Here is a 27,260-nt window from a genome sequence, read left to right as displayed (position 1 = left end):
TACGGCAGCTAGGGGAGAGGGGAGACAAAAGGCCGTAAAAATGGCGGAAATGACAAAGGAGTTACTGGTTGCCGCGTGCAAAAATAACGGCGGCTATGCGGCTCCTCGCCTCAACGATCAGTTGTTCCTTCAGTGTCGAGGGTTTCTGCGCATTGAAAATCTCGAGGATTACGTGAACCTTAAGGTCTTGTGGCTAGAGCAAAATGCCATCACTGAGCTCACTGGTCTGGAGACGTTGCAGCAATTAGTGTCTCTTTTTGTTCAAAATAACACAATTACTTCTCTTCGTACACTTGCGGTTTTGAGTAACTTACGTGTTCTTAATGTTTCTCATAACTACTTGACTTCCCTTGCCGGCATCGCTCAGTCATGCGGGCAACTAGAGACACTTCAAGTCTCGCACAACCGTATATGCAGTCTGGATGCCTGTACCGAACTGTGGGAACTTAAGAACACCCTGACCAGCGTGGACCTTTCTTTCAACAAGATTGAGACGGACGAGGGAAATCTAGGCCCAGTGGAATTCTTTACACATCTTTCAAATGTGAGTGTAATTTACCTTCATGGCAATCCCACGATTTGTGGATTGAAAGGTTACCGGCGTCAGATGGTTTTGTCTCTTCCTCAGTTGACGTACTTGGATGAGCGGCCCGTTTTTCCAGAGGAACGCCGTTGTGTGGAGGCATGGGGTGCTGGCGGAGAGGCGGCTGAGAAACAGGAACGTGCGGCGATTCAAGAGGAGAAAAAGAAGCACCTGGAAAGTTGCGTGAGAGTTTTCTCTGATCGTATGGAAGAGAACCGCGCTGTTCGTGATAAACTGACGAAACAGTGGGATGAAAAACGTGCATTGGAGCTGGAACGTTTGAAGAACATGCGTCGCGAGTTTCGCACCCAGCAGGAGGGAATGATACTCATGGAAGAGCGCTGCAGGCTTTCTGTGGTTGATGCCGAAGTGGCTTCGCGTCTTGGCATCGAGGAGGGCTTCCGCGCCGCAAAGATCCCCCTGGACGCCTCAGAGAGGGCACACCGCAAAGCCTACGACCACGAGAAGGCGGTCGAAGCCGTGCGGGAGGAAGCGCTTAAAGAGATTGAAGAGGAATTTCAACAGCAACAGTCAGAGCATGAGGTTGCGCAAAATTCTACTTTTGGTTTGTTGATGTCTGACGAAGAGATGCTGCAGGAGATGGAGGAGGAAATACTGCGCGTGCTGGAGCCTCTTGGCGGGGCTCATCAGTTAAGCCGAACGACGTTGAAGATGACGCGTGCGGTGGATGCTGTGACCACCCGCCTGTGTGGGGGAAAAAAATGCTCGGCATCATCGCAGCGGCTGCGACTCTGGGAAAAGTTTGCTCTGTGGGAGGAGGGTCGTGTGAAGCAGTAAAAAACTGATCTGACTGCTCCACGAATGTAAAGTTATAAAGGCTTTTCGAGAGGGTGGGAAACAACAACTACAAACACCAGCTTTGAAAAGAGAGTGAAACAAAAAAAAAAAGGGTCTAAGAGGGGTGAGAAGTCTCCGGAGAGCCATAATTGATTCCCGTTTGTACTCTGCCTGCGTCATCATTGGAGGAGGATTAGTTTTTGTTTTGTTTTGTTGTTGTTGTTGGTTACCCTTTCCTTTTTCTTCTATTTCTCTTTCTGTGGATGTGTCCATTTGGGGCCTGTGGAGCTAGGGTGCAGAAAGAAGTGACATGTCGGTTAGGAGCGTTGTTCTTGTTACTGGAGGAAGCGGCCTTGTAGGAAGGGCTCTTGAGGCAGTTCAGAAGCGTAATCCTTCTGCCGATGAGAAATGGGTGTTTTTGTCAAGCCGGGATGCAGACCTCACATCGATGGAAGCAACGAAGGCAGTTTTTGAGAAATATCGACCCGATCTTGTCATTCATTTGGCGGCGAGGGTTGGTGGCCTATTCAAGAACATGAGACAACCTGTAGAGATGTGGCATGAAAACGTTGCCATTAATAATAATGTTCTTGAGTGTTGCCGCATATATGGAGTCAAGAAGATGGTCTCCTGTCTCTCAACCTGCATTTTCCCCGACAAAACGACATACCCTATTAACGAGAATATGCTACACGATGGACCGCCGCATTGTTCGAATGAGGCTTATTCCTATGCGAAGCGTATGATGGATGTTATGAACCGTGCTTATCGGAGCGAATATGCATGTAATTTTACATCCGTTATCCCCACCAACATATATGGGCCCCATGATAATTATAATCTGCAGGATTCGCATGTTGTCCCCGGTCTTATTCATAGGTTTTATCTGGCGAAGCAGGCGGGCATGCCAGTGACTGTGATGGGTACAGGTAAGCCTCTTAGGCAGTTTATTTACAGTGAAGATTTGGCAGAACTGTTGATTTGGGTAATGCGCGAGTACACGGAAGGGAGCCCAATCATACTTTCCGTTGATGAGAGTGACGAGGTGTCTATCGCGGATGTCGTTAAAATGATTGCAGAGGCCATCGAATTCAAAGGCGATATTGTCTTTGACACCAGCAAGGCGGATGGGCAATATCAAAAGACGGCAGATAACAGTAAACTTAGGAAGTACATACCCGAATATAAGTTTACCCCCATGGCCGAAGGCATTAAGCGATCCGTCGAGTGGTTCGTTCAAAATTACGACGTGGCTCGTAAATAAATTTGATGTCGTTGTTTCTTTCTTCCTTTTTTGAATTTTGTTTCTCTTTGGACCCTTTATTTTATGGCGCTTTTCGTTACCTTTTCCATCCCTCCGCTTTGCCAAATGAACACGTTCTCCCTTCTTTGTATATCCCGTTTTGCACCTTTTACAATAATTCTTCATCATCACGAATGAACACAGCACTTTGACCTCGAACTTCGAGTAATAAAATCAAGGAAGCATGCCCGCCAAGTCTGCCAACAAGCCTGCATCCAAGCCCGCTGCGAAGCCTGCCGCCAAGGCTCCCGCGCCGAAGGCGGAGAAGAAGGGCGCTGCCAAGGCCCCCGCACCCAAAGCTGCTGCCCCTGCTCCCAAGGCTGCTGCGGCTGCGCCCAAGCCCGCTGTGAGGGACGCAAAGCAACGCTCTGATGCTGCCAATCACAACGGCTTGTACGTGAAGAACTGGGGCCAGGGTTCTGTGGACGACGCCAGGGCGCTTTTTGGCACTGCTGGGAAGGTTGTGGGTGTGAGAGTGCGTCGTCGCCGTTACGCCATTATCTTCTTTGAGAACGCAGCGGCTGTGAAGAAGGCCATTGATCTTTTCAACGGGAAAGAATTTATGGGCAATGTTTTGTCCGTTGTTCCCGCCAAGACGACTCCAAAGCCGGATCCGCATGCGAACTCCTCTGTTGTGTTTGTTTCCCCGATATTCCGCGCGTCGACTACAAAGAAGCAGATTCTTGAGCTTTTTTCAGGCATGAAGGTACTGCGCCTGCGCACGTACCGCAACAACTACGCATACGTCTATCTGGACACCCCCGCTGCCGCGCAAAGGGCTGTGAAGGAGAAGAACGGTGCAGAGTTCCGTGGCAAGCAACTCAGAGTTGCCCTCTCGACCCGTTCTCTTGCGAAGGACAGGGCTCGTGCGGAGCGTGCAAGACTTCTTATGGCCGCCCAAAAGTTTAACAAGAGAAAGAACCACACGAAGTAAGAGAGGAGTGCTGTTTTAATTGTTTTAAATTTTTTTATTCTTTTTAATCTTAATTTATTTTCAACTTTCATCTGTAGAGTTTTACTTTCTACACGTGTTGAATGAGTATATTTTTTTCTCTGTTTGCGCATTTGTTTTTGGCTTTTTTATTCTTTCTTTATAGTATGTATGTATATACATATATACGTATATACATGTTTATATACGTGTGTGTTTTGCATTGTTATCTTTTTAGTGGAGCTCTTTGAATTTACATTGTGACGCTGCACACGGCTGTGATGGGCCTGAAAAGGCTTAGCATTTGCTGTGGAGAAGCTTCTGGTGTAGAGGGTTTCTTGGCTTTTGCACCGGTTTCGACTGATCGTATTCCTTCCGAATTGAGGAAACGAGTTGAGGCACTGCATGTGAATCATCAAATGCCGTACGTCCTTTCGCGTGTGGCAGCGTCAGCGGCTCTTTCATTGTCACTGAAGGCTCCATTTCTGTTTGTGGGTAGCAGAGAGGAGGCGCGAAAATATGGAGCCAATCTCTCACTTTCTCATGAAGATGCAGTTGGTGGTGCAGTGGCATGGTGTGATAATGTGCCTTTTGTTTTTGGTATTGATGTCGTTGATGTAAAGCAGTTAGCTCGTGTTAGGCGACGATTCCCACATTTTGCCGCGCGTTGCATGCCCTGTTGTCAGCCTAGTATGTTGGACGCCGTTGAATTGTTGAAGGTCCAGACGATGTACGACGATTGTATCGATCCTTCCGATGTAGTTTTGGCACAACATTGGGGTCTTCGCGAGTGTTGCGTCAAGCTTGTTGGTATTTTGGGGCGCTCATTCCCATTTGACTGCTTTCGTGGGCCTATCGCGATGTTTCCTGAGCGTTTTGAAGCACACATCGTGGGAAGTGGACGCGAGGCACTGCATTCTGCTGGTCTCCATTCGAAACTTTTTGTCACTTTTTGTCCGCAAGTTGTGCAGCTGCCATCGGGGGAGCAGAGACCGTTTGTGATAATTGTGGCTGCTTGCCCTAAGTTACATCAACACTGCCTCTGATATGCATTTATTTAGTGCTTTTGCTGCTATCGCCACATGTTTGTTTGATGATACTGTTGCTTGATTGATTGGTGAGAGCCGAAAACAACTAACACGAGAAACGAAAAAAAGGTAGAATGATGAGAAAAAAATGGGGTGGTTTTTCTGATTTAAAATTGTCAAATACCTTACTTTTATGCCTTTTTCTTCATTTGAACATATAGCAATTTAGCAATACTTCGACCTCGAACTTCGAGTAATAAAATCAAGGAAGCATGCCCGCCAAGTCTGCCAACAAGCCTGCATCCAAGCCTGCATCCAAGCCTGCCGCCAAGCCCGCTGCGAAGCCTGCCGCCAAGGCTCCCGCGCCGAAGGCGGAGAAGAAGGGCGCTGCCAAGGCCCCCGCACCCAAAGCTGCTGCCCCTGCTCCCAAGGCTGCTGCGGCTGCGCCCAAGCCCGCTGTGAGGGACGCAAAGCAACGCTCTGATGCTGCCAATCACAACGGCTTGTACGTGAAGAACTGGGGCCAGGGTTCTGTGGACGACGCCAGGGCGCTTTTTGGCACTGCTGGGAAGGTTGTGGGTGTGAGAGTGCGTCGTCGCCGTTACGCCATTATCTTCTTTGAGAACGCAGCGGCTGTGAAGAAGGCCATTGATCTTTTCAACGGGAAAGAATTTATGGGCAATGTTTTGTCCGTTGTTCCCGCCAAGACGACTCCAAAGCCGGATCCGCATGCGAACTCCTCTGTTGTGTTTGTTTCCCCGATATTCCGCGCGTCGACTACAAAGAAGCAGATTCTTGAGCTTTTTTCAGGCATGAAGGTACTGCGCCTGCGCACGTACCGCAACAACTACGCATACGTCTATCTGGACACTCCCGCTGCCGCGCAAAGGGCTGTGAAGGAGAAGAACGGTGCAGAGTTCCGTGGCAAGCAACTCAGAGTTGCCCTCTCGACCCGTTCTCTTGCGAAGGACAGGGCTCGTGCGGAGCGTGCAAGACTTCTTATGGCCGCCCAAAAGTTCAACAAGAGAAAGAACCACACGAAGTAATGCTATTTTTTGCAATGTGCAGCTTCACTTTATTATTTCTTATTTTTTGTTGTTTTTTTTAGGCATGCAAACTTTTGTTTTTAATTCTCCTCGTCGTGGAGGTGGTGTTTTTTTTGTGTGTGTGTGTGCTGGTTAACTGCTTGTTGTTGTTCTGGTAAATGTTTATTTCTTTTTTGTTTATTATTATTAACATTAATGGTTTTTTTCGCCGTGCTGAAATAGTGGGAGAGGTGTCATGGACGTTGTGGCGACGCCGTTGTGGTCTTCTCCTCCGTGCGGCTCACCGATGGCGGGGACTGTGAGCAGCGGGAACCCTTTGTTTCATGTGGGGAGGTCGTACTACCGGAGCGCCGCCAAGGCTTACAACATGACACGGTACGTTGTGGAAAGTCTGAAGCTGGATGAAACGGTGCTTGCGACGTCAATGGCTTACTGGCACACTTTTGTGGATCGTCTTGAGTTGCGAAAGTTTGATGAGATAGTGCTGAGCGCATCCTGTGTATTTTTGGCGAGTAAAGTTGAGCATTACAAAGTGCGCCTAAACCGGGTAATTGCGCTTGTTTTTGAAATCAGTGGGGAGGGCGATGAGATGGAGGGGTGGCGAAGGATGTTGTTGGAGATGGAGCTGCTTGTTTGCCATACGCTGGGCTTTAATTTTCAGATAATTCACCCAATGAAGCGTATCGTCGAGTTGGTGCCGGAAGATCACACGCAAGTGTTGGAATGTGCACATCGCCTCTTTTTGCTTTCGTTTATGACTCCTTTGTGCGTTCGAGTGCCAGCCGATGAGGTGGCGGAGGCGCTCGTGTATCTAGCCGCAGATGGCGCTGGACAATTAGAGCCATACGCCGGAAAATTTAGGTGCGATGCGGTGGAGCGACGTGAAGGCATTATCAATGTCATGATTGATGCCTTAGCTGTGATGCGGAAAAATACGAGTTTACCGAAGGTTGATGACATGATCGTTGCGCGACGGAAACGAATGCGTGAACAGGAATCTTTCCGCCCTTCTGTTGCGCACTCCAGCGGTGGGACAGGTAGCCTGGACGTCACTCCTTCTGCCTTTTTGGTGGAATAATGCGAAAATTTGCTTCCTTCAACAAATTCTTGTTCTTGTATCTCTAGTGCCACACATCTTTTCTTCCTTTTGGTGTCATTGAGAATGACCTTGTTTTTTTTTTATTTTTTTTTTTTTTTTTTCGTCTTTTATTTATTTATTTATTGTTATTTTTTGATGACGCTCTCTTTTCTGAATGAAAGCGTCTGGCGTTTAGCCGTAATGCACTTAGTTTATGGCTGTCCGGCAGTGTACTCGTGGGATCCTCAACCGAATGATTACGATGGGCGTTCGCTGGCGGTGTTATCAAGTTCTGTGGGGAATTACATCGTCGTGCTGTCTTCAACACAACTACACTTTTGGACAGGCACCAGCGACATTATTTATCTTGGTTCAGTGCGAATAAATGGTGCCACAGTCGATGATGATCCAGCGACCCACTTCTTGTTGCATGCAAGGGGAGACTATTTAGTGGTCACAACACTACAACGACGCATATTATTTTTTAACATCTCTCTGGAAGTGAAGAATACGGAGGTGCTGGCTCCGTTGTATCACGATAATTTGCTTCGAACCGGTTCCTTTGCTTCCCGTGTGCGTTTTTTAAAGGAGGAACGTTTAGAGTTTGGAATCGTGACATCACTCGCATCAGGCGGATCGAACTGTTTTTTTGTCTGTACAACGGCCGGGGTGGTTTGCGTGATGGGTTGGTTTCAACAAAAACTTTTGCATACATGGAGTTGTCGTTCTCTGGGCAGGGATGCCCTTTCTTTTGTTCCCCTAGATGAGATGGGGGAGGAGCATGCAGACTCGAGTATGCGTGTGTCACGCGGGGATATTTTGTCTGGGTCGATTTTGGATGTGTGCCATTCTTCCCAAATAAAGTTGACGGTGTTTTTGTTGTCGAATGGATACGTTGTTTTAGCCCAAAGCAATGTGGGAAGTGACTTTACAAGGGATGACATCGCCTTTTCGCTCAAGTGTGCCGCTGCCACATGTGTAGCTCGTGTGTCGGTGAATTCAAGGCACATGCTGTTAGTGATGGCCACGGATGCGGGTGACGTCATGTGTAAGTGGATTGGTGAAGATCTTTCGCTTAAACTCATGTGGAATGGACTGAAGTGCCTGAGGGGCGTGAAACGGCATGGTCCTATCGGCGAATTGCTTTGGAGCCCCGACGAAGAATTGTTATGCGTTGGTTTCTATCACCTTGGCGTGTTTGTTCTTCATTACAGCGGGGTTTGCTTGTGCTCCTCGATGCTTTTTCATAATCCTCAGCGACGCGTGGTTCAGGGGTGCATTTCATTTTTATGGGCCTCTCATGGCCATCGCCTGTTTGTCGTTGAACCACTGAGTGATGGGTTTACGGAGTACAGTTTCGGTCAAATTATTTCAAGCCCTTGCGGGGAAACCACGGGCTGCTTTACCCCAATCGTTGCATTTAACAATGATTCGCTGCGCCTCGCGGGGAATTTTCCAGCGGGAGGAGGACCTACTTTCAACGATGTGGTCAGCGTTCGCTCGCAGTACGCGATTGAGAATTACCCTCTGACGCAAGGCGCCGTAAGCCCAGATGGTGGCTCTGTGGTTCTTGCAGGAAAGAACGGGTTCGTCCTGTTTGACTGTCTCTCGCACCGTTGGTCTGCCCTCCGTGAAAAAAAACAAGAGGCAGAGTTTTTCTGTGTAGCCCAACCGCTCTGGCTTAGTAACATCGCAGTTGTGATGCCCGTTCGGATGAATCGCAGTCGTAATTTTGAGTTGCGTGTATACGCACGCAGGTGTTTGGATGAAAATGCCCTTTTGTACCGAGAGCCCTTGGAAAGGATGCCGCTACAAGTGTGTGAATGCCACGAAGAGTTCAATGACATGTTTATTCTTTTGCTTGATTCTTCTAACGCACTACTCCTTTGGCGCTGCGTGATTGCACATGACAGGCACTCTTATTTACCAGATGTCAAAATATATTTGGAATTTATTAAACGCACACAGTTACCAGATGGTCTTGTATATCCTGTGGGAATGGCAGGCATTCATCCTGCACGGAAAGGAGCTAAGAGGACATCTTTTCTTTCCTTTTCAAGTCAACGAAACGGGTACGAGAATGCCTTGCCTTATGCGTTGTTTATTCTACGAGGTTCCCACGCCTTGGTTTCTTTTGACCTTGGTGCAGCCGCAACCAATACATCCGAGACGTCGTCTGCAATCAAGATTCTTATTTCGGATGGTGTTTGCCGCATTTGGATCGATTATTCCGTGCCAATGGATGGAAGTGTCGTCATTGTTTTTGGCGTTCATGGTATTAATTTCCTTCATTTGCTTGGTGGAGAGGATGACACGGAGATTTTCCCAGTTGTACACGAATACGCTGTGTCGGAATTTGATGCCGAATCTATTCCAGTAGGACTTTCTACGTATAACGGCTGTCTTTTTACTGCTTTCTCTACGAGGGAAGTTATCGGCTCTATTGGTGGGACGTCATCCACCGTTTCTTTGCGTATCTCTCTTAAGCCTCTTCTCTACAATTTTTGTGTATTAACGGCATTGACATGCATGGGTTTGCCGAGCTTGGAGACAGTTAATAAGAAGACGCCTAGTAATGTTAATCCTTTTCCACTTCTGATGTGGAACGATCACTTACTCTATTGGCTGGAAAGTATGAGACGAAACGGTACCTTTATTCCTAACGCGGACTATTTTTTGCATACTCTTATTTCTGAGACCATTCTATGTAGCCTTGATCACGATTCCCGACTGGCTGCCGTTCAAGCGACCGTATCCCTTCTTAGGCGGTACTCGGAGTTTTACAGTGTTGTGGTGAGCTGCATGCGGATGTTGGATGTTTCTCAGTGGAGGAAACTTCTCGATGTTTTGGGTTCTCCTTTGGAGTTTTTCCGGGAATGCATTGAAAACCGCCGGTTTGAGGAATCAGCACAGCTACTTCGTGTTATAATGTTGGATGGTAACTTCCCTGACGATGGTGCTTCCGTGAAGTCACTGGAAGCTACCATGTTGTGCGCTGTGCATTTATTTGTGTTGGCCTTATGGCGGCGCAATGTCCCTTTGGTTCATGATTTGCTGCGCTTCATGGCGTTGCTTCATACGGAGCTTGTGTCGCCCGATTTTGAAACTGACCGCAAGGCCAACGGTTCCGGGGTCTGGAAGCGTTTCTTAACTGCTGTTGGTTTTCAGAAGGATCTGCCGCAGGATTTTTCTCTGGAGACAGAGCAACTTTGTCTGCTTACACCGGAGGAGGTGTCTGGTGGTCCATCCAACTCGGAAATGCTACAACGACGCTCCGTGGTTGAATTTGTTTTACGCAAATACCCGAAAGTGAGGCAGGCCGTACACGATGTCTTTTCGGAGTCCTTATTTGCAGGTCATTTGATGGTTCTCCGTGATATTTCACATGAGTTATTTATTGCTCTGAGGCATTTTGTCACCACCAAAACACAGTCAACGATGAGAACTTTGCGCACCAAAGCTTCTGATGACGCGGTAACGGAGGATGATAGCTGCGAGGGAACGCCGGAGCTTATGCACCTGCCAGCTCTTTTTGATGGAATTCACGATGAGCTTGGCCTGCCTCGCAGTCTTCGTTGTATTGGAACAGAGTTCCAGGATTCTGTCATCCATTTTATGGCAACGGAGGAAACTGGATCCAACATGGCGTTGTGGACCACTGCACAGAGTTATGTGTACACCACCCCTAGGATGGTGGAAACGATTCTTGGAATCCGTGATCTGTACTCCATCTGGGATGAATGCGTATTGGCTGTGAACGTTGTCCTAATGATTGAGGATGCGGTAATACAGCAAATACAAGCCGCTCCTACGTTTGTAAAAGCGCTACAACATCTCATAGCGCAGCCACAGAATGCCGGGTACACAACCTTTGTACAGGGATGCATCAATGCCTATGACACAGCGAATTTGTCGACAGGATCAATGCCGTCCGCGGTGTGAAGTGCTTTGCGCGCATTTGGGATTTGTTGATTGAAATAGATTGTGTAACTTCTCACTCTTTTTTTTTTGTTGTTGTTATATTTATTTTTACTGCAATTGTGGCCCAAGAAGAGGAGGGGAAAGAAACAGTGAAGGAGTAAGATACGGAAATGATGGTGAAGAGGGTTATTGTAGTGTTTTTTGTCTCTTTTTTTTTTTTTTTTTTTTTTTTTTGTCGGGGGTTCATTGCTTATCCTTTGGTAGGCCTATGAGGAATTGTTTTTGTTTTTTATTTGCATTTTTGTTGTTGTTGTTGTTTTTTTCCTTTTTATAAGAGAATGCAGCATAAGATTTTATTTTATTTTATTTAATCTGCAGTTCCATGAGGACCGTGCAAGGCGAATACTGCGTCTTATACTACTGAAATGAAATTTATTTTTATTCTCTCCATTCTTTTTTTTTTTTCTTATTGCTTTAAGGAAGTTGTTTGTTTGGTGTGTTTTTATTTTATTTTATTTTTTTTTTGTATTTTTTTGTATTTTTTAATGGTGTCGAGGCGCTGGAAGCGAAGGAGGCCGCTGCTGTTTATTGCGGCGCTGTATGTTGTGCTCGGCCTCACATTTGTAGGTTTATGCCTGCTCGTACTCACTGACCGTGGCCACCGCAAGGAGGAAGTGGGAATGCCGCAGTTTCATGCTGCGGATAATTTTTCGTCGAATGCGGTGCCAACTGAGAACACAAACAACTTAACGCGGGTTTTTTCTTTGAAAGAAATTGTGTGTGACGGCTTTTATCGTTTTCGTTCGGTGGCGGATGGCCGCTGGCTTGGCCACTCGTCGGAAGGCCTCTACGGTGGGGTCTTAGATAAAACATTGGGTGTTGAGTGTGGAGCAACCAAGGGAACATACGCCATTCAGGCGTGGAGCTCCTTGTTTCTCTCGGCACACACCGATGGAAGTGTTGGGATGGACCGTCCAAAGGCGAGGAAGGCAGAAATGTGGAGTTTTAAATTTTTGCGCGGAGCAGGCACCGTCGCCCTTTGGTCGGTTGCCAGAAGGTGTTTTGTGCGCATATCTGGTGACCGCTTGATGTGCAACGCAAAGACTTTAGAACGGGCAACCCACTGGATGTTCTACATTGAGCCCCAAAAGACCTGTCGTTCTCCAGGAGCAGGCGAAGGTAGGGACACAGTGACACGTGCCTGCTGGAAGGTTTGGCTTCCCGCTCCCAAGAAAGGCGTTGAACCGAAAGTTGTGTTTTTTGGGACTTTTAAACCATTGAAATCACTTGTGTCAAATGAGAGTGATGTGCATGATCAGGTTGTCATCGCTAACCGTACCCTTTTTAACTGGGCGCTCATCGAAGGCGTTCAACCTGTGGTGTTCTCTGACAATCCTTTGGATCATGAGCTTATTGAACGAGTCAATTCAGATCTTGCGGCGAGGAGGGTTGGGCAACGTATTGATGTCATAAAAGACTTTGAGATTCATCAAAAGTTTGGGCTGCCCACATATAGGGGACTTTTTTCGCGCGTGCTTGCAGATTACCCGGATGTCCATTATTTTATATACTCCAACATGGACATTCTCTACACGCGTTCTGCACTGGAAACGATCAGGGCCGTGCAACGCTACTACTCTGCCATGGAGGGAAGTGAAAGAAAATTCAATGTAAAGGGCTGGTTTGCAGTTGGACGCCGCACCAATGTTGAGGTTCCGTTGCATTGGTCATTGGGCACAAATTGGGAAAAAGACGTGGAGGTGGTGTTTGGGGCAGCAGGAACATTGTTTCAATCCTTTTCGGAGGACTACTTTGCAATGAGTCGTAACACGTTTGATTGGAAAGGTATACCTGATTTCGTTGTGGGTGGAACAGCATTTGACAACTGGCTGACGACTCAGGCAGTTATGCTTGCCCGTGCAGGTCTGGCACTGACAGTTGAAGCGACCCTAACACTTATGGCGATTCACCAGAATCATGGAGAGAACTTAAAAGCAAGTCACATGCATCCCAAGTCACGCTACAATAATAAATTGGCACGGATATATGGTGGATGGGCACTTGGACATACAACAGATGCCCCTTTTCTGACAGTACGTCATTTTGGGGGCGAAGTTTTGGTGGTTGGCAAAAATTCCGTTTTGCTCCATTGAAGAGAAGCAATTATGTCTCTGGAGCTTGTTTTTGAATAATGCGTGCTGCTATAATTACGAGTTGGTCCTTATTATTGTTATTATTACTGGTGTTGTCGTTGACGAGCCGGTTTTTATGCGTACCGCACAGAGTTTATATGCATTTTGGTTTGATGTCGTTATTTCTTCTTTTTTGTTGTTGTTGTTTGTTTGTTTTGTTGCTTTTGTACATTACATCTTCTTTTTTGTTTGCTTGCTGCTGTTAACAGCGGTTTGAAACAGCAAGATGGGTCTCGAAATTTTGGAGATCGACGGGTCCACGCCCCACCCTGGCGTTGTGATTGACGGTTCTGTTGCGTGCCGGGAGACGAATGGTGGTTGGGTGACGCTGCGGTCCAAATCCCCCCTTTGTGGGAATCAGCGACAGTGGGCGATGAAGGTTATTGACCAGGGTGAAGGCACCGACGGTTCAGGGCTCATGATGGGCCTGCTTCCAAGTCTGAGTTTGCAGCAGGAGGCTTCCATGGGCAACAAATACATTTCTGAGCTGGGTGGATGGTGTCTTTCACGAGCTGGTGATTCGTATGGGTCTTGGAAATGCGATAAAATGCCGTTTTCTACTGGATGCGTTGTAGAATTTGATTGGGACGGTGTAAGTCGAACTCTCTACATGGTAAGCGGCAAGAGAAAGGCCATTGGTCATATACCAAACGTCTCAGAGACAGACGTTCTATTTCCTGCATTTTCCATGTATTATTTGAACCAGAAGTTGTCATTTGTGTGAAAGGATTGCGATGATGGGCATTCACAGCGTATTTTGTTTAATGTTCCGTGTATGAACCTGGAATGTTGACGCATGATGGAAATAACCAATAATGGCAGCATCAGAGAACATGTGGAACTTCTTATTTGGCCTCTGTCTGTCTGTCTGTGTGTGTATTTATGCGTGGTGGTGGTGCTTGGGTTCCATTGAAGTGGGACAAGAAAAAAAAAAGTAATGAGTTTTCGTCACTGTGTTTTGATCCGTGCTTGTGCCTAAGAAAAATGATTTATTCTTGCTTTCTTTCACTGCCTACTGATGCGTGTATTTACTTTTTTATACTTTACATTTTCGTTTTTACGTTGAAACGGTGGAGTTGCTGAGACGTCAATGCATGAATTTTTTGATTTGCCCTTTTTTTTGGTTTTTCCTTTTTTTTTTTCTTTTTTTTTGGTTTGTTGGATTTTAGTTTGCATGTCAATTACAGGCCCCACCAAGGTCAGGATCGGAGAAGCCACGGAGCGCAAATGTGAGGAAGATGTTGATGCATCTTTTCCAAAGGAGAATGAAACGTGGCGTGTCTGGACAATGCTCGTCATCGCGGGTGTAATGTCTTTTGGCGTGGTAATTGTGGGTGCCTTTGGTTTTTTCCCCATTTATTTTGTTAGTTTTTCTGCAGCGGAGCGTGCGACCCGCCTGGTTCACTTGCAATCTATCAACGTTGTCCGATCCGCAACGAAGAGCTCTGCCTTGCATCTACCAACGTTTATCAACACCATCTCGGCCAATTATGTAATCTCGGTGAAAAATAGAAGGAATTTTTTTCCCGAAGATAAGCAAAAACTTTTATTTGCGCTGGCGAATGTCATGTCGAAGAGGACATACCGCGATGCTGTTGGTCGCTTGTTGGTAGTGTCAGCCGGTCCGCCTGGGGAGGAATGGGGTGTCCTGGCAGTTTCATTTTCTGAAACCCGCCAGATTGGGGGTTGCGTAATGCATGGAATGAATTCATCAAACCTCTATGAGATTGACCCGGAGAGAGCCAACTTTACAGTTCCGCCCCACCCTCTTGGACCTAACGCTGTGAGTTTGGTGCGGACACTCTCCCAAAAGGATGGTCCTTACGAGTCCATCGTTCTGCCGTGGAATCAAAGCAAAATACAGGGCGTTCAGTGGAATAAATATTGGCTCACAGCGGGTATTGGCTACTCGTTCATGTATTTTAATTACGTTTTGCCGTTTATTACGGATAAGGGTTTAGGATTTTGGGAAATTGCGATGAGAACGTCAGTTTTTAATCATGGGGCTCTAGGGTTATTGACGAGAACTTTGCGCGACAATGGACGTTTTATGCTTTTTGATTCTACAATAGAATTTGTTGTTCTGAATAGCTGGGGTCAGCCGACAATCGAAAAGGAAACCAAGGGAACCTATTCTATAGCACGGGTTCTCCGGCTCGATTCTATCAGCGATCCATTGATGAAGGCAACGGTGAAGCGTATGCGCCAGCATGGTGACCCTGAGGCATTTCTGAAGGGAAGTGATCGGGGTGAGTTGTCGTTTATCTACAAGAATGATGAGGTTTATGCACGATTGTTAAGGCTGAAAGATGGTTCCGGTCTAAATGTCTTCATGCTCATCAGTACCCTTCATGCGGATTTTTTTCGTGCAATTTACCAGTCGAGTACACACGTGGGTCTTGCCACGGGAATTTCTGTAACGGTGGTTGCAATTTTTGCCGTGATAATCGCCTATTTTCTGGTGAGGCCTTTGCGAAGACTCGTGCCGGAGCTGAAGCGTGCATCACAACTTCAACTGCGTGGCCAGAATGACAAGAGTGATGTCTGGAAAAGGTCTAGGATTGCCGAAGTGCGAGACATTCAAAACGCCTACGCAGAACTGACTCGTCAACTCAGAATTGTGAAGACATTTGTTCCAAGTGCGATTCTCGCCGCACCAAGCACCAGCACCAGCAGCAACAGCTTTAACAGCAGGGACCAACTTTGTCATCGGAAAGTGCGGAGGCATCATCTGCATGCGACTTTTCCTCAGAGAGACGGCCCAATAGCCTCCCGAGCCGAATTGGAGGCAATGGAGGAAAATAATTTTGCCAAGCTGCGCCAAGAGATGCGACTTAATAGCAGGGTTTTCAAGGAGCAGACGAATAAATTTGTTCGACGATACTGCACCGTTGTGCTCATTGAGAATGCCCGACCATTCTCGCTCGACGCGTATTTTCATAACATCCTCACCTGTGCCGCCGAACAAAACGGGTGTGTGGAGTACTCGCGCCCAGACAGGACACTCGTGAGTTTCGGTGCCCACTCGCCGCTTCCCATGCATTCCATAAAGGGGTGCCGTTTTGCGCTCGAGCTCTTTGCCAAACTCGCACCTCAGGAGAGAGAAGCGATTACCCTTTTTATAGATACGAACGAATTTCATGTAGGAACGTGTGGCGCACACTCAAAGAATGCGCGAGTGGTGGTCGGAGTCATGAACTTGCGCGAGTTGGCGAAGGTTGCGAATCGATTAGGGTGCCGTATTGCAGTAACAGCTGGGACATCATCACAGCTACAGGGACACCAAGTATATCCCATTGAGTGTGTTATGCCATCATCTTCGACCGAGTCCGTCGTGCTCTCCGAGCTCCGACCACAAACGGCGCTTCGACAGACAATGGTAGGTACGGCGAAACATTTTCGACTTGGATTTTCAGCGATGCGTCAAGGAAACTACAAGCAGGCGATATCGCACTTCCAGCGCGTGGAAAAGTCGGATCCTCAGGCACAGCGCCTCATTCGGTTATGTGCACAGCGCCGCGCTCAAAACGACAACAAGAGTTACGTGCGATTGGCAATCGAAATCCTACAGGAAAAACTGCCTGCTGTGAATGTCACTGCAGCAGATGATGCGGTAGTCATGAATTCTGTAGGTTGTTCTCAAGATGCATGTGGAAAAATAGGATTAAATAAGAGCGAAGTTTTTTCTATACAATCGAAAGCTTCACCTAAAAGAAACGGCTGTGAAAGTGAAGGTGGGGCCCTTTTTGAGATGATAAATTTTTCTAATTCATCCTCCTCCGAGTCTTTTCAGGCACTTGAGGATGGTTGTAACAGCGCGGACGATTTGCCCCTTCTTCTAACGGATATGAATCATCGAGTATGGACTAGATCCCTAAAAAAAATTAGTGAGGGTGCATTCAGCGCGGTGTTTCTTGGAATGTCGGAGGATGGTGGACAGGTGGCCATCAAGTGTATCCCACGGCGGCGTCGCGACATTATGCAGGAATCCCTGGAGGCGGAAATGAATGTCGCCTCGAAGCTCCGCCACCCGAACATTGTTCAATACGTATCATGTAGTGTGGTTCAGTCTCATCTTGCCATTATTATGGAGTACGTGCCTGGGGGCTCGTTGCATGCCGTGATCAAGAACTTTGGGCGTATGAGTTCCTTAGTGGCACGGCGGTTCACAGTAGATATTCTGAATGGCCTCAGCTATTTGCACGGCCTTGGTATTGTGCACTGTGATGTGAAGCCGCACAACATGCTTTTGGGGATGGATGGCGTATGCAAGCTGTCGGACTTTGGGTCGACCATTTCTGAGGCAGCGGACATGGCGCGGACAATGGCGGATGAGGTGATGCTGCGTGGCACGGCGCTCTACATGGCTCCCGAGGTGGCGGCTGGTGGTCGTTGCACATCCCAGTCGGACATTTTTTCGCTGGGGATATCGCTGCTGGAGATGCTGCTTGGGCGTCTTCCGTGGAAGTGGAGCAGCAAGGCTCCAGAGGGTAGCGATGCGACGTCACTGCAGGCTCTTTTTAACCGCGACCTCCTCTTTGTGCAGAGTCTTGCCCGTGATTACCTGGAGCCGGAGATTCCCGATTTCCTTGATTTTGAGGTAGCGCATTTCGTTCGTTCCTGCTGTCACCCCAACCCTGCCATGAGACCGTCTGCATCTGCTCTTCTCTCATATTCCTTTGTTCTGTGATGGAGAAGTTGTAGGGTCTTTTTATGTGTGTATTACTTTTATTGTCTTTTTTTTTATTGGACTTCTTTTCGTGGCGCAATGTATTTTTGTCTTCCAATGAAAAAAAAAAAAAAAAAAAAAAAAAAAGAGATTTTTTTTTTTTGCTCTGTTTTGTTGGAGCGTTTCCGCTAACGTTAGTATTGAGTGAAAGCTGCCGCGTGCTGTAGTTTGTGTGTTGATGAGATGCTTCTTCTTTTTTTTTTTTGTGTGTGTGTGTGTGTGTTTTTGCTGTTTTTTCTGTTTCCTTGCTTTACTCTGCTTTTCAGTACGTATTGCGTTGCTCGATATAGCAGTTTGCATGTAGCATTGTGACGAGGATTTTTGGCGCTGTTTGTTGACTTTGCCGTTTGCCATGTCATTGCGTGTCCGTGTGTTGTTGTGATTTTCTTTTTGCCTGCTCGTTTGGCATTTCTTATACTTTCATATAAAAATTTATAAATTTGTGTGCGTGTCTGTGTCTTTTTTTTTTTTTTTTTTTTTTTTTTTGTTTTATATGCGTCGTATGTATGTATGTATATATTTGTGTTATGTATAATTATTTCTGATGCGGGGCGTAGAAGAAGTGGCAACTTCGTATGAAGGATGTTGAAGGAAGGGAATTTGCTGAGGCCCTGCAATCTGGGAACACACTTCTTGTTGAAGGCCACAGTGGCCACCGGCTGCGTTTATATTATGATTCCTTGTCGTCTGTGGCTGCAAAGGCTGGTAGTGGTGGTGAACGCGCTCCCGTGCCTCTGCTCATCTCGTCGTTGAAATGTCTGTCTAATTATTTGCGAAAATTGGATTTTTCACGACGGTATGTTTTTTTTGTGAACAGAGATCTATGCGTTCCTTGCGAAGTGAGGCACGTGCTCTGCCAACACTATGGTGCGGCGGCCAGGCTTCAAACACTGTCGCTACGTCAACTTCATCACAGCTGCGGGGAGACACTAAAATTACTTGAGGCGTTGGAGCAAAAGTGTGTGGCAAAGTTGGCAGCGGTGAATTTCCGCTACAGCCTTGCGGATGTTAGCCGCCATCCACTTATCATTCCAGAGGAATACGGAATGTCAGGGTTTGCGTCGCGTTCACAAAACTCGACAGACGCCACGTTGAGCACTGGGTTGGTGGATGTGCACTCCTATTGCTCAAAATGGATGCCAGATTTAGATAAAAACTTATGGACAGACACGTTTGTCTTTGAGCGTACATGGCCTTCAGATCCGTGCGGTGATTTTCTTCCAATTTTTCGTGGTGTCGTCGAGGCTCTTATAAATAGGGAGGTTGTTCTCATAGACGTGAGTGACCCTCGAGAAAGTGTGGAGCGTGTAGCCCTTTGTGTGGCTCTCTCTTCACGAGAGAAACACCGTGCTAAGGAATTTGTGGAGCGAATTGTCACAGGCTCAAGGGGCATGGGATGGGCTCTTGTTGCCCAGATTGCAACACCATCTTCATTTGATATGCCTCAGCGCAGGATTTATTTGTGGTGTGGTGCGCGTGTTGTTTTTAAGGACGGACGCATGGGGACCGTCAAGGGCTTTGATAAAACTTCATTGTGTCGCAGTGGGAAGGCGGAGTGGCCTTTTGTCATGCTTGACGGTGGGAGTGCCAGTACTGTTGTTTTACCCTCTATTACTTTTCTTCAGAGACCTTTGAATTTGCGTGTGTCTGAACTGCCACTCCGTTATGGCGACACCATGACGGTGGAGGAGCTTTTTTTGACCCCCCGCGTTTCACTTGGGAAACGTTTTTTTGTTCTTCGACCCAGTCTTTTTGTTGGTCGTCTTTCACATCTTCGATGCGCATTTGCGTCGCTGCCATCCCTTTCATGTTTGGCTTTGACCGGTCCATTACCGTGGAAACTACTGGTGACCGCTGAAAACTCGTAAAAAGTCCATAGGACAAGGTGTGCGGCCAGTGCTGCATCAGTTTTCTTTGATTGTGGGCGAATGCATATATATATATATATATATATATATATATTCTGACTTTGTTGTTTGTGGTTTCTTTCTGTTCTTCTTGACAACTGCAGCTCTTGTGAACTTACAGACGGGTGTGAAGGGTCGATAATGACCTGATTTTACTATTATTATTTTTATTTTTATATTTTTTCGAAGGGGAGGGGTCTGCTTGTGATTCTTTTATGGTTGTTTGGAGTTGCGTTTATTTATTTATTATTAAAAATTTTTATTTTCTAATGACCGATGCTTTGGTGTGCGTCTTTTTTTTTCACGCTCTCTACCGCCTCTCTCCCCTCGTCGCTCTCGGTTGTTTTTAGGGTACTCTCTCACAGGTGTCGGGAATGGAAGAGAAGACGAGCGAAAAACCACCGGAGGCGGCGGAGGTGGTCCAAATGGCCGCGTCAAAGGCGTCGGAGTCAAGACATTCTGCCGAGTACTCGATGCAGAATCCACTCGGGAGTATTTTTGGGAAAAGCGCCCCCATTCATCCCATGCCGTCTTTTTCGTTGTATAATGGGGGCCACGGGCTTGAAGAGCCGGAGGGAGAGGAGGCAGGGAATGCGACCGAGGACTCCGTTGAGACGGATTATGAGGGGAAGAAGGGTGGTTTTGTCATTAGCACCGTCCTCGCTGTGGCGCTTGTCATTTCTTTTGGTGTGATAGCAGTAGGTTTAATTGGTTTTTTGCCCGGTCACATGATCGGCTTTCGTGCCGTCTCTGGCACTGCGGAACTTATACAAGTGGAGGCTGTGAGGGGCGTTATTATTATTATGCGGTCGACAATATTGCAGCTTCCAGATTTTGCCCACACTATCACAGCGAATTATATGCGCAACCAAACTTCCGCATACACAGTGAACGCGTTTCCGAAGACCTCGCAGTCGTTGTTATATTCATTATTGAGCGTTCTTTCAACTTTCAAAGATACAATTTCTTTTTTTAATTTTATGGATAGACGGGGTCTTTACGGTTTTGCATCCGAGTTTTTGTGGCCTAATGAATCCGGTTCAATGTTGCTTCTTGGGGCTCATAATTCGACTACGGGCATTTCTCCTGTAATGACATATAATGCTACAATACTGGATGTTGTTTCACCTGACCCATTGGCATACTGGAACATCTCTCAGGAACTGTCACAAGAACAAGGCCAATTTGAACTCATTGTGGACCCCTGGGTGAAAAACAAAAGCATCACGCAACGCTGGTTTCCATATGCTTTGAATCGTACTGGGCTATACTTTGATTTTATCATCCCGTTTGAGATTGATGGTTTTGCTGGCTGCTGCGAGGTGGGCATGCCGACGCATCGACTTTTGCGAGAGTCGAGACCACTCATCGCGGCTTTGCGAAAGCATGGGCGTGTGATGCTTTTTGATGACAAGCGAGATATTGTTATACTAACGAGTTGGGGGGAGAATTCGACGTGGTGGTCTGGAGACAGTTATTTGTCTTTTGGTTATCTCACGCTGGACGGCATCAAGGACCCTCTCGCCGCTGCGGTTGCGCGTCAAGTGAAAAGTAATAGAAAACAAATGAGTGATGTTGTCAATGGTACGGCTGAACTTGTGTTTCCATTTGAAAACAGCGCAGTGAGGGCAAGTTTTGCGCGTGTCACTGACAAAAATGGGTTAAATGTTATGTTATCTGTGGCTGTTCTGCGATCCGATTTCTTTTCAGGGATTGTACAGGCACGCACCATCATTATTGTCGTGGTCGTTGCGGTCGTTACAATGTCGGCGATCACTGCTTTTGTAGGGGCTTGCTATCTGGTGAAGCCGTTAACACATCTCGTGAACGCACTTAAAAAGGCCTCAAACTTGGAGCTTCCAGGCAGTGATAGTAAGGTGATGAAACCCTCAAGAATCTTAGAGGTGGGGGAGATACAGGCAGATTATGTAAAACTTTTTCGTCAGCTGCTGATGCTTCGAAAGTTTGTGCCGGAGGCCATTCTTGCTCGCATTAATTTGGGCGATATGTCAACCCTTACCGCCTCTGTAGACGTAAATGAGAACGCTGACGATCGTGACAGTTCATTTTCTTCCAATACGAGCCGTTCACAGGTTGTTGGAAACGAAATTGGGGTGAAGCGTGACGTCAGACTTAACAGCGACGTTTTTAGGGAGCAACTCAACTTGTTTTCGCCCAGACACTGTACGGTGGTGGCTGTTGAATTTCACGCATCGCAACTTTGGGACGACTCCAAGAAGTACATGACTCTTTTCATCGCCACGGCCACCGAGCTCTCTGGCTGTGTGGAGGTACTTGGGCCCGATAAAATTGTTGTAAGCTTTGGCGCACACACAACTATTCCCTTGCACTCTATCGAAGGATGCCGCTTTGCGTTTGAGTTTTTGTCTAAGCTTTCTCCTTATGAACAGGGAGCCGTGACGATAGTTGTGGAGTGCAACGAGTTTCTTGTTGGGACGTGCGGGGCGCATTTGCGCAATGCGCGTGTTTTGTTAGGCACAGATTACCTTTTTGACCTGACGAGAGCCATGAGTGGAGCCCCCTACCACATTGCAGCTACCTCCGGTGTGGCTTCACAAATTCAGGGATACCAGGCATTTCCTGTGGATTGTGTTCTCATCCCTTCCACCTCACTACCAGTCGTGCTCTATGAACTGCGCCTACTCACGACGGGCGAGGAGCACACACAAAACGTTACTAAGCTATTTAGACTTGGATTTTCAGCGATGCGTCAAGGAAACTACAAGCAGGCGATATCGCACTTCCAGCGCGTGGAAAAGTCGGATCCTCAGGCACAGCGCCTCATTCGGTTATGTGCACAGCGCCGTTTGGCGAAGGACACAACTCCCTATGTACGCTGTGTGAATAATTCATACGATATCGCCAATAACACTTTTCAGTATTCGAGTGGGGAAATTTGGAATGAAGTACCAGAGAAAAGGGAATTAATCAATAAAACACCCGTAAGCCTTAAAAGGGAAAACAGTAACCTCTCAAGGGAAGAGAGTATGGCTTTGTTTGAGTTGTGTCAATCATCTTCATCCTCCTCCGAGTCTTTTCAGGCACTTGAGGATGGTTGTAACAGCGCGGACGATTTGCCCCTTCTTCTAACGGATATGAATCATCGAGTATGGACTAGATCCCTAAAAAAAATTAGTGAGGGTGCATTCAGCGCGGTGTTTCTTGGAATGTCGGAGGATGGTGGACAGGTGGCCATCAAGTGTATCCCACGGCGGCGTCGCGACATTATGCAGGAATCCCTGGAGGCGGAAATGAATGTCGCCTCGAAGCTCCGCCACCCGAACATTGTTCAATACGTATCATGTAGTGTGGTTCAGTCTCATCTTGCCATTATTATGGAGTACGTGCCTGGGGGCTCGTTGCATGCCGTGATAAAGAACTTTGGGCGTATGAGTTCCTTAGTGGCACGGCGGTTCACAGTAGATATTCTGAATGGCCTCAGCTATTTGCACGGCCTTGGTATTGTGCACTGTGATGTGAAGCCGCACAACATGCTTTTAGGGATGGATGGCGTATGCAAGCTGTCGGACTTTGGGTCGACCATTTCTGAGGCAGCGGACATGGCGCGGACAATGGCGGATGAGGTGATGCTGCGTGGCACGGCGCTCTACATGGCTCCCGAGGTGGCGGCTGGTGGTCGTTGCACATCCCAGTCGGACATTTTTTCGCTGGGGATATCGCTGCTGGAGATGCTGCTTGGGCGTCTTCCGTGGAAGTGGAGCAGCAAGGCTCCAGAGGGTAGCGATGCGACGTCACTGCAGGCTCTTTTTAACCGCGACCTCCTCTTTGTGCAGAGTCTTGCCCGTGATTACCTGGAGCCGGAGATCCCCGATTTTCTTGATTTTGAGGTAGCGCATTTCGTTCGTTCCTGCTGTCACCCCAACCCTGCCATGAGACCGTCTGCATCTGCTCTTCTCTCATATTCCTTTGTTCTGTGATGGAGAAATTGGAGTTCTAATTGCCCGATTGTAGTATGTGTTATTAGTTAATTGTTATGTATGTGTACGTATATTTTTATGTATCGACTTTGCTCGTGCTGTAGGTTGTATATAAATATAAATAAATAAATGTATATATATATATATATATACTTATTTATTTATTACATATATATAATATATGTTGCGTTCTACTGTTTGACGGTAAATTTTTATTACGTTTTGTTTTTGTTTTTGTATCCCTTTTTCTTCGTTATACGTCTTTTTTTTTTTTTTTTTTTGGTTGTTGTTTTCTTTGAGCAGTCCTTTTTTTTTCTTTTTGTGTGTGTGTTTGTGTTTGTGTTTCATTTTGTGTATTGGTGCTGTGTATGATGGGGCGGCAAGGAGTACAATAATTTCTTTGTGACTTCCCGCTGGGATTTTTTTTTTATGAGTTGTGTCGCAGTTTGCTGCCATTGCAGGGCAATCAGAAACGGTTGCGTCTTTTTGTTGCGTCCTCTCTACCGACGAAGTCAGCGCTCTCGGCGTTGCTCCCCGTGTCTCCTGCAGTGATGGCCCTGAGCAGCTGCGGGGAGGTTGGCGGGTGGTGGTGAGGCACCGATTGGGTGCTCTGCTGCTGATTGAAGTCATGCATATTTTTTCTTTCTTTCTTTCCTTCTTTTTTTTCTTTCTTTTTTTGTTTGTGCTTCCTTTTCCTCTTTAGCAGCTATTGTTTGCGGAGCGAGTGACGGAGTCGTGGTAGGACGTGTCCCACCTCCCACCCACCCTTCCCCGAACCGCCAATTTTGTGTGAGGGAATTTAGAGGAGACGAAAGTCTTTTTTTTTTTCTTTCTATTTTTTCTTTTTGTGTACGTGGGCGTGTGTTGATTTTTTTGTACCATTACTCCTTCGCAAACATTTGTAGCGGTGTTCTTTAGAGATTTATTATTCAAGTGTTTTTGGCTCTCCTTAGGCTAAAAGACGAAATAATAATAATGAGTCGTGCGCGTGCGCACGATACTCAAGTGCATGTCTCATCCGAGATGAAGCAACTCCTACGGCGTCAAAAAATACATGAATTAGCACAACTTGCAGCTATGGTGCTTCAGGAGCGTTGCAGTCAACAACGCCACTTGGAGTATGTGTGTAATACAAGTTTTAGCAGCAGCCAGATTCCGCAGATATCTGTGTTTGACTATATTCGCCGTATTGCCAAGTACTCCTACTGCTCACCAGAGTGCTTCGTGCTGAGTATTATTTACATTGATCGGTACTTATTCGCGACGAAATTCCCACTGACGTTTCGTAATGTTCATCGACTGATGATAACTGCGGTGATAGTGAGCGCAAAGCTTAGGGATGACACCCACTACAGTAACACGTACTATGCGAGCCTTGGTGGCATCAGTACCGCGGAGTTGAACGGGCTGGAACTTGAATTTTTAAAGACAATTGATTGGATGACTTGGGTGGAGCCGAGTCAGTTTGAGGAATACCGTGCAGGGTTGCAAACGCGATATTTGGAATGCCAGCTTTTCTCCGTGTCGGTTGAGAACTCGGAGTATGGCACTAGTAGCACGGGTGGAGAGCGGGACACCCCACAGTGATGAAGGGTGTTCCCCTCTCTTTTTTTCACTTTTTATTTATTTATTTTTGTTCGTTTTTTACTACATGCGCTTTTTATGTCATGTTACTACAACTTTTCATGCATTCGCTCGGGCCCGTGCAGGGGGTCTTCAAACGCCGCATCAATTAAAGCCCAGAGGATAATATGTCCCTGTGTGTATTCTGAACGGAACGGATGTGCGTATGTGTTTATGGGAGCTTGTACTTTTAAGTCTGGTAAACGAGGTGATAGGAAGCTTGTTTGGTATTTGTGTCTGTGTGTTTCCCTTTTTTGTTGTTTTTTCTTTTGCTGCATGGATATCACCAAAATGTGCACGATTCTTTGTGGTCATACGTCCATTACGGTGTTCTCTAATGGTTGACTGTTCAAAACTCTGCGGAGTCTAGAATGATTGTTGGGTTGCTCTTTTTGGGCCTGTGGCTCCGTAGTTTGTTTTGATGTATGCGTTTCTGTGTCTTAAGACCCGTCGGTTATTGCGCGGCTTCTGTTTACCACTCTGTTTCCGAATTAAACCTGAATCGCTCTTTGTACACATTGCTCGTGAGTGAGCGGGATGACGCCATTTTTCCATTTATTTGTCTCGCGTTCACCCTCCAATGCGTGCGGTGTCTTTCTGCATTGTCACCGGTTTTTTGTTGCTTGGCTTTTTTTTTTCTGTTGTTGCTCCACTTTTCCCCTATTTTATTTTTTCTCGCCTCCGTTTACAGAAGTTATTTCATTTTCGAAGCACAAAAACCCTTCTTTTTCTTTTTCTTTTTCTTTTGACTTCCCACAAGTCAAACGATGCAGATTGGGTACGGAATACGTGGGGGACGTGGTGGCGGACGCGGACGCGGAGGAAACTTTGACTACAGGGGAAGGGCACAGCAGCCATTTATGGGAACCAACGTTGCGACTGATACCCTGTGTGTCCGCATAACGGACATCCGTCAGCCCGTCACGGAGGACATGATGTATCGTGTCTTCGGCAGCATCTCTACCAATCCTCAGCGCCTACAGATCGCCCCCTCCTCGAACCCAAACGAAACTGTCGTCATGGCGCAGTTCTCCGACATGTACGCTACTCAACGTGTGATGGAAAATTTGAACAATCGTAATATATTTAACGACGGAAATAAAATGGTGATGACTTACGCCACGTGGGAGCCCGCACCTGTATTGCCTGCGCCCCCAACAGCTGTGTACGGCGCTCCCGCTGCGGCATACGGCGGTGTGCAGCCGCAGCAGCAGCAGCAGCCCAATATCATGTACCAGCAAGTTCAGCCGCAGCCAAGTGTTTACGTCCAACCGCGCTCACAACCGGCACAACAGATGCCACATGTTCCACAACCACAACTGCCACAGCCAAGGGCAGGATTTGATCAGCCACGCGGAGGACGTGGACGTGGGCGTGGTGGGCCTGGAGGTCAGAGGGGTGGCGGAGCAGCCGTGGGATTTGACCCGATGATGGTGGGATACCCGCCCATGGCTTACCCAATGGTGCCGCCCATGATGCCCATGGCAGGTAACATGATGACAAACTACATGAATCCAAAGTCCATGCAAAACACTCCTACCGTGTTTCTAAGTGTGACTGTTGTGCCCGAGACGGAACCATTGCAGACAATTTTTACTCTACTTGAGACTTTTGGGGGTGTTGTTACTATACGCCGCAACCACAACAAAAAAGATATTCTGACGGTGAAGATGGCTTCAATCCCGGAGGCCGATAATGTTGTGCAACACGTACGAAAGGTGCCCTTTGCTGGGGGGACAGTGAGCGCAAAACGTTTTCCTACTTATAATGAGCGGACACCATGCACTGACGACGGAGATCCGTTGGATTCTGCGACCTCGCAGTATGACTTTACAACAGCACGCCACCGCAGTCCTGGGCAGCGTAGTAAGTGTAATCCTTCGAATGTGCTGAAGGTCACAGGGTGTGCGGGATACTCTGAAGCAGATGTGATGACATACTTTACGAGTGAGAACTTCTTCCCGGACCGCATCATCAAGGACGAAGAAGGGGCGTTTACTGTTTACATGGCTGATACCGCCACAGCTGTGACACTTCTTGTCAAGTGCCACAACAGCGTGTGTGGAGAGGAGCGGTCAAATGTTCTCTTTATTGAGGGACCAAAAGAAAACAACGAGAACCATACTGAGCAAAACTTAGATGAAGGCGCCGCAAAGAGTTGA

The 27,260-nt window shown here is 47.1% G+C and overlaps 14 protein-coding genes across 14 annotated transcripts, besides 35 other annotated features; all 14 read left to right on the top strand.

Moving 5' to 3' along the window:
• Window positions 1-5,968: a sequence feature (haploid, Esmeraldo-like haplotype).
• On the top strand, window positions 41-1,381 carry Tc00.1047053511727.310 (hypothetical protein, conserved; the record flags this gene model as incomplete). The annotated part of the gene is made up of 1 exon (XM_814210.1): window positions 41-1,381. The coding sequence occupies one exon, from the start codon at window positions 41-43 to the stop codon at window positions 1,379-1,381; it is 1,341 nt and encodes a 446-aa protein (XP_819303.1).
• Tc00.1047053511727.300 (GDP-L-fucose synthetase, putative) lies at window positions 1,692-2,645 on the top strand (the record flags this gene model as incomplete). The annotated part of the gene is made up of 1 exon (XM_814209.1): window positions 1,692-2,645. One exon carries the CDS (start codon window positions 1,692-1,694, stop codon window positions 2,643-2,645), a length of 954 nt encoding a protein of 317 aa, XP_819302.1.
• Tc00.1047053511727.290 (RNA-binding protein, putative) lies at window positions 2,869-3,618 on the top strand (the record flags this gene model as incomplete). Its single annotated transcript, XM_814208.1, has 1 exon — window positions 2,869-3,618. One exon carries the CDS (start codon window positions 2,869-2,871, stop codon window positions 3,616-3,618), a length of 750 nt encoding a protein of 249 aa, XP_819301.1.
• Window positions 3,632-3,679: a sequence feature (AT_rich).
• Window positions 3,781-3,832: a microsatellite.
• On the top strand, window positions 3,897-4,661 carry Tc00.1047053511727.280 (hypothetical protein, conserved; the record flags this gene model as incomplete). The annotated part of the gene is made up of 1 exon (XM_814207.1): window positions 3,897-4,661. One exon carries the CDS (start codon window positions 3,897-3,899, stop codon window positions 4,659-4,661), a length of 765 nt encoding a protein of 254 aa, XP_819300.1.
• Window positions 4,916-5,689, top strand: Tc00.1047053511727.270 (RNA-binding protein, putative; the record flags this gene model as incomplete). The annotated part of the gene is made up of 1 exon (XM_814206.1): window positions 4,916-5,689. One exon carries the CDS (start codon window positions 4,916-4,918, stop codon window positions 5,687-5,689), a length of 774 nt encoding a protein of 257 aa, XP_819299.1.
• On the top strand, window positions 5,925-6,767 carry Tc00.1047053511727.260 (cyclin 9, putative; the record flags this gene model as incomplete). The annotated part of the gene is made up of 1 exon (XM_814205.1): window positions 5,925-6,767. The coding sequence occupies one exon, from the start codon at window positions 5,925-5,927 to the stop codon at window positions 6,765-6,767; it is 843 nt and encodes a 280-aa protein (XP_819298.1).
• Window positions 5,969-7,344: a sequence feature (areas merged during assembly that could not be assigned to a particular haplotype. This can correspond to areas where the two haplotypes were merged or to regions with more than two copies in the genome that were merged during assembly.).
• Window positions 6,861-6,922: a sequence feature (A-rich).
• Window positions 6,969-10,709, top strand: Tc00.1047053511727.250 (hypothetical protein, conserved; the record flags this gene model as incomplete). The annotated part of the gene is made up of 1 exon (XM_814204.1): window positions 6,969-10,709. The coding sequence occupies one exon, from the start codon at window positions 6,969-6,971 to the stop codon at window positions 10,707-10,709; it is 3,741 nt and encodes a 1,246-aa protein (XP_819297.1).
• Window positions 7,345-9,322: a sequence feature (areas merged during assembly that could not be assigned to a particular haplotype. This can correspond to areas where the two haplotypes were merged or to regions with more than two copies in the genome that were merged during assembly.).
• Window positions 9,323-9,379: a sequence feature (areas merged during assembly that could not be assigned to a particular haplotype. This can correspond to areas where the two haplotypes were merged or to regions with more than two copies in the genome that were merged during assembly.).
• Window positions 9,380-10,615: a sequence feature (areas merged during assembly that could not be assigned to a particular haplotype. This can correspond to areas where the two haplotypes were merged or to regions with more than two copies in the genome that were merged during assembly.).
• Window positions 10,616-10,906: a sequence feature (areas merged during assembly that could not be assigned to a particular haplotype. This can correspond to areas where the two haplotypes were merged or to regions with more than two copies in the genome that were merged during assembly.).
• Window positions 10,886-10,922: a microsatellite.
• Window positions 10,907-16,656: a sequence feature (areas merged during assembly that could not be assigned to a particular haplotype. This can correspond to areas where the two haplotypes were merged or to regions with more than two copies in the genome that were merged during assembly.).
• Window positions 10,965-11,009: a microsatellite.
• Window positions 11,039-11,060: a sequence feature (AT_rich).
• Window positions 11,189-11,212: a microsatellite.
• On the top strand, window positions 11,234-12,841 carry Tc00.1047053511727.240 (uncharacterized protein; the record flags this gene model as incomplete). Its single annotated transcript, XM_814203.1, has 1 exon — window positions 11,234-12,841. The coding sequence occupies one exon, from the start codon at window positions 11,234-11,236 to the stop codon at window positions 12,839-12,841; it is 1,608 nt and encodes a 535-aa protein (XP_819296.1).
• Window positions 12,990-13,071: a sequence feature (A-rich).
• Tc00.1047053511727.234 (hypothetical protein, conserved) lies at window positions 13,107-13,604 on the top strand (the record flags this gene model as incomplete). Its single annotated transcript, XM_814214.1, has 1 exon — window positions 13,107-13,604. One exon carries the CDS (start codon window positions 13,107-13,109, stop codon window positions 13,602-13,604), a length of 498 nt encoding a protein of 165 aa, XP_819307.1.
• On the top strand, window positions 13,971-17,570 carry Tc00.1047053511727.230 (MAP protein kinase, putative; the record flags this gene model as incomplete). The annotated part of the gene is made up of 1 exon (XM_814202.1): window positions 13,971-17,570. One exon carries the CDS (start codon window positions 13,971-13,973, stop codon window positions 17,568-17,570), a length of 3,600 nt encoding a protein of 1,199 aa, XP_819295.1.
• Window positions 13,995-14,032: a microsatellite.
• Window positions 16,657-17,251: a sequence feature (heterozygous, Esmeraldo-like haplotype).
• Window positions 17,252-17,646: a sequence feature (areas merged during assembly that could not be assigned to a particular haplotype. This can correspond to areas where the two haplotypes were merged or to regions with more than two copies in the genome that were merged during assembly.).
• Window positions 17,647-19,520: a sequence feature (areas merged during assembly that could not be assigned to a particular haplotype. This can correspond to areas where the two haplotypes were merged or to regions with more than two copies in the genome that were merged during assembly.).
• Window positions 17,670-17,696: a microsatellite.
• Window positions 18,069-18,100: a microsatellite.
• On the top strand, window positions 18,185-19,477 carry Tc00.1047053511727.220 (hypothetical protein, conserved; the record flags this gene model as incomplete). Its single annotated transcript, XM_814201.1, has 1 exon — window positions 18,185-19,477. One exon carries the CDS (start codon window positions 18,185-18,187, stop codon window positions 19,475-19,477), a length of 1,293 nt encoding a protein of 430 aa, XP_819294.1.
• Window positions 19,521-19,762: a sequence feature (areas merged during assembly that could not be assigned to a particular haplotype. This can correspond to areas where the two haplotypes were merged or to regions with more than two copies in the genome that were merged during assembly.).
• Window positions 19,542-19,571: a microsatellite.
• Window positions 19,673-19,700: a sequence feature (AT_rich).
• Window positions 19,751-19,782: a sequence feature (AT_rich).
• Window positions 19,763-21,354: a sequence feature (areas merged during assembly that could not be assigned to a particular haplotype. This can correspond to areas where the two haplotypes were merged or to regions with more than two copies in the genome that were merged during assembly.).
• Tc00.1047053511727.210 (serine/threonine protein kinase, putative) lies at window positions 19,891-23,475 on the top strand (the record flags this gene model as incomplete). The annotated part of the gene is made up of 1 exon (XM_814200.1): window positions 19,891-23,475. The coding sequence occupies one exon, from the start codon at window positions 19,891-19,893 to the stop codon at window positions 23,473-23,475; it is 3,585 nt and encodes a 1,194-aa protein (XP_819293.1).
• Window positions 21,355-22,339: a sequence feature (areas merged during assembly that could not be assigned to a particular haplotype. This can correspond to areas where the two haplotypes were merged or to regions with more than two copies in the genome that were merged during assembly.).
• Window positions 22,340-22,561: a sequence feature (haploid, Esmeraldo-like haplotype).
• Window positions 22,562-23,486: a sequence feature (heterozygous, non-Esmeraldo-like haplotype).
• Window positions 23,487-24,141: a sequence feature (areas merged during assembly that could not be assigned to a particular haplotype. This can correspond to areas where the two haplotypes were merged or to regions with more than two copies in the genome that were merged during assembly.).
• Window positions 23,584-23,658: a microsatellite.
• Window positions 23,696-23,828: a sequence feature (A-rich).
• Window positions 24,111-24,157: a microsatellite.
• Window positions 24,142-24,201: a sequence feature (areas merged during assembly that could not be assigned to a particular haplotype. This can correspond to areas where the two haplotypes were merged or to regions with more than two copies in the genome that were merged during assembly.).
• Window positions 24,202-27,260: part of a sequence feature (areas merged during assembly that could not be assigned to a particular haplotype. This can correspond to areas where the two haplotypes were merged or to regions with more than two copies in the genome that were merged during assembly.) that runs on past the window's edge.
• Window positions 24,451-25,062, top strand: Tc00.1047053511727.199 (CYC2-like cyclin 6, putative; the record flags this gene model as incomplete). Its single annotated transcript, XM_814213.1, has 1 exon — window positions 24,451-25,062. The coding sequence occupies one exon, from the start codon at window positions 24,451-24,453 to the stop codon at window positions 25,060-25,062; it is 612 nt and encodes a 203-aa protein (XP_819306.1).
• Tc00.1047053511727.190 (hypothetical protein, conserved) lies at window positions 25,866-27,260 on the top strand (the record flags this gene model as incomplete). The annotated part of the gene is made up of 1 exon (XM_814199.1): window positions 25,866-27,260. One exon carries the CDS (start codon window positions 25,866-25,868, stop codon window positions 27,258-27,260), a length of 1,395 nt encoding a protein of 464 aa, XP_819292.1.

The sequence above is a fragment of the Trypanosoma cruzi genome, genomic scaffold (genome assembly GCF_000209065.1).
Source record: "Trypanosoma cruzi strain CL Brener 1047053517159 genomic scaffold, whole genome shotgun sequence".
In the NCBI taxonomy this organism is placed as follows: domain Eukaryota; phylum Euglenozoa; class Kinetoplastea; order Trypanosomatida; family Trypanosomatidae; genus Trypanosoma; species Trypanosoma cruzi.
This window is presented reverse-complemented; position numbering and strand designations above follow the sequence as displayed.